The sequence below is a fragment of the Teleopsis dalmanni genome, unplaced genomic scaffold (genome assembly GCF_002237135.1).
Source record: "Teleopsis dalmanni isolate 2A unplaced genomic scaffold, ASM223713v2 unscaffolded_contig_4145, whole genome shotgun sequence".
NCBI classification, from domain to species: Eukaryota; Metazoa; Arthropoda; class Insecta; order Diptera; family Diopsidae; genus Teleopsis; species Teleopsis dalmanni.
This window is the reverse complement of record NW_024035527.1, coordinates 1-1692: the sequence shown is the minus strand read 5'-3', so window position 1 is coordinate 1692 and position 1692 is coordinate 1. Positions and strand designations below refer to the sequence as shown.

General features: G+C 26.2%; 1 protein-coding gene across 1 annotated transcript; it reads right to left on the bottom strand.

Moving 5' to 3' along the window:
- Positions 1 to 859: 859 nt before the first annotated feature.
- On the bottom strand, positions 860 to 1494 carry LOC119665249. Its single transcript, XM_038074532.1, has 2 exons — positions 1100 to 1494; positions 860 to 1042 (listed from the first exon to the last, which is right to left on the bottom strand). Exons 1-2 carry the CDS (start codon positions 1325 to 1327, stop codon positions 860 to 862), a joined length of 411 nt encoding a protein of 136 aa, XP_037930460.1. The 5' UTR covers positions 1328 to 1494.
- Positions 1495 to 1692: the final 198 nt, after the last annotated feature.

Genomic DNA, 1692 nt, shown 5'->3' with positions numbered 1-1692 from the left:
TATATGTAAATAAATTTAAAATTAATAAATTTATCTCTTTAATTATTTGAAATGCTATGAACTTAATATTATATATAAATGAACTGAATATTTTTTTATTAAATTTATCGATTTTACTCGTATACATCACAAATTTACGACTAAAACTATTACCTGAAACCCAAATTTGAAACAAAGCAAACAAACCAGGGTTTGAATTGCTGTTGCTAATTGCATTGCTTGCATAATTGCTAACGCATTGCATATGAAAATGAAATAAAAATATGCATTAGCAACAGCAAAAAACGAAAACTGGTTTCATTTTGATTGCTTGCTAATAGTCAATTTTACATTTTTGACTATTATGCATTTGGAATATATGCAACTTGCTTGCTTATGCGTTAGTTGCTTGTGTTTTGCTATTAGCAAATGTGTATGGATTTCTTTTTTTGTTTTTGTTTTAAGGGAATGTGTACGCATTATTTCTTTGTCAATTATGATGTGTGCGTACAATTTGTATGCAATTAATATAATTTTATTTGTAATTAGATTATGCCTAAACTTATGTTTATTTTAATTATTAAATTTATGATATATATGATATATATATATATATATAGATAGATATATATATATATATATTAATTATTAACTATTAATTCATATATAAATAAATATATATATATATATAATATATATAAATAATTTTGTATTAAAATTAAAATATAACTTAATATTTAAAACAGTTTAAAAAGTGAAATTTTTTATTTTATTTAAAAAACGTTTTTATAAATTAATGTGTTTAATAAACGACCTACGCCCGGTAAAAAACATAAAAACTTTGTTATCAATTATGATTAAAAATTTTAATTTGATGTTATTATTCTTCTAAATTTAAGTCCCATTCAGGAGGTTGAAACAACGGCATATCATCAATAGCATGGTCCAAAAATTGAGGATTTAGTTTAACCATGAGAATGTTTTCTAAAGTTTCATGATTAAGACGATTCCGTTGATCAGATAATATCAATTTTAGTGACGAAAAAGCACGCTCGATGGTAACCTTAAATGTAAATGACATTAATTTGATTATTCATATTATGCTAAACGAATATTTTACCTGAGTTGGTGGAATTGCAAAACATATATTCGCAAGCGCATGTAATTCTGGATCAGCAAACTGTCTTTCCTTCCAAAAGTCCAATACATTTATATCAACACGTTGAAAAGGTAACTTCAAAATTTCAATTTTGGTGTAGACGTCCATGTTGTTATTACTTTGAGCTTCGAAGTGGTTAGAAAGATAATCATTAAGGTACCTATCCTCATATTCGAGAGTATCTTCCATTTGTGTGCAATTTGTGGCTGAATTCTTCTTATCAATTAGGAAACCTGAGTTCAGTGCTGTCAGTCTATTATATAGTCGTTTTAAAAACAGAACAGCTTCGTTTTTTTGCTCTACAGTCAATGTATGGCTAAAGCGTGGGTCCAAATACAAACATGCGTTTAAGCTTTTGTTTGATTGTTTTCGGAATGATTTTTTCACAACTATTGCACTAGTACTTGAGCTGGAATCTTCATTTTCATTTATATTTAACTGGTGCATATTTTTTAAATGCGTTCTTAAATTAAATATTCTGTCCCTCTTCAACGAATGTTTGCAAATTTTACAAACTGCTAAATCGCTATCACTAATTATTTTAAAATATTGAA

Bases quoted from the DNA above. Each gene is read 5' to 3' on its own strand.
- LOC119665249 (XM_038074532.1), bottom strand. From the start codon at position 1,327: ATGGAAGATACTCTCGAATATGAGGATAGGTACCTTAATGATTATCTT. The intron at 1,043-1,099 runs GTAAAATATTCG...TTTACATTTAAG, and splicing joins TTGCAATTCCACCAACTCAG to GTTACCATCGAGCGTGCTTT.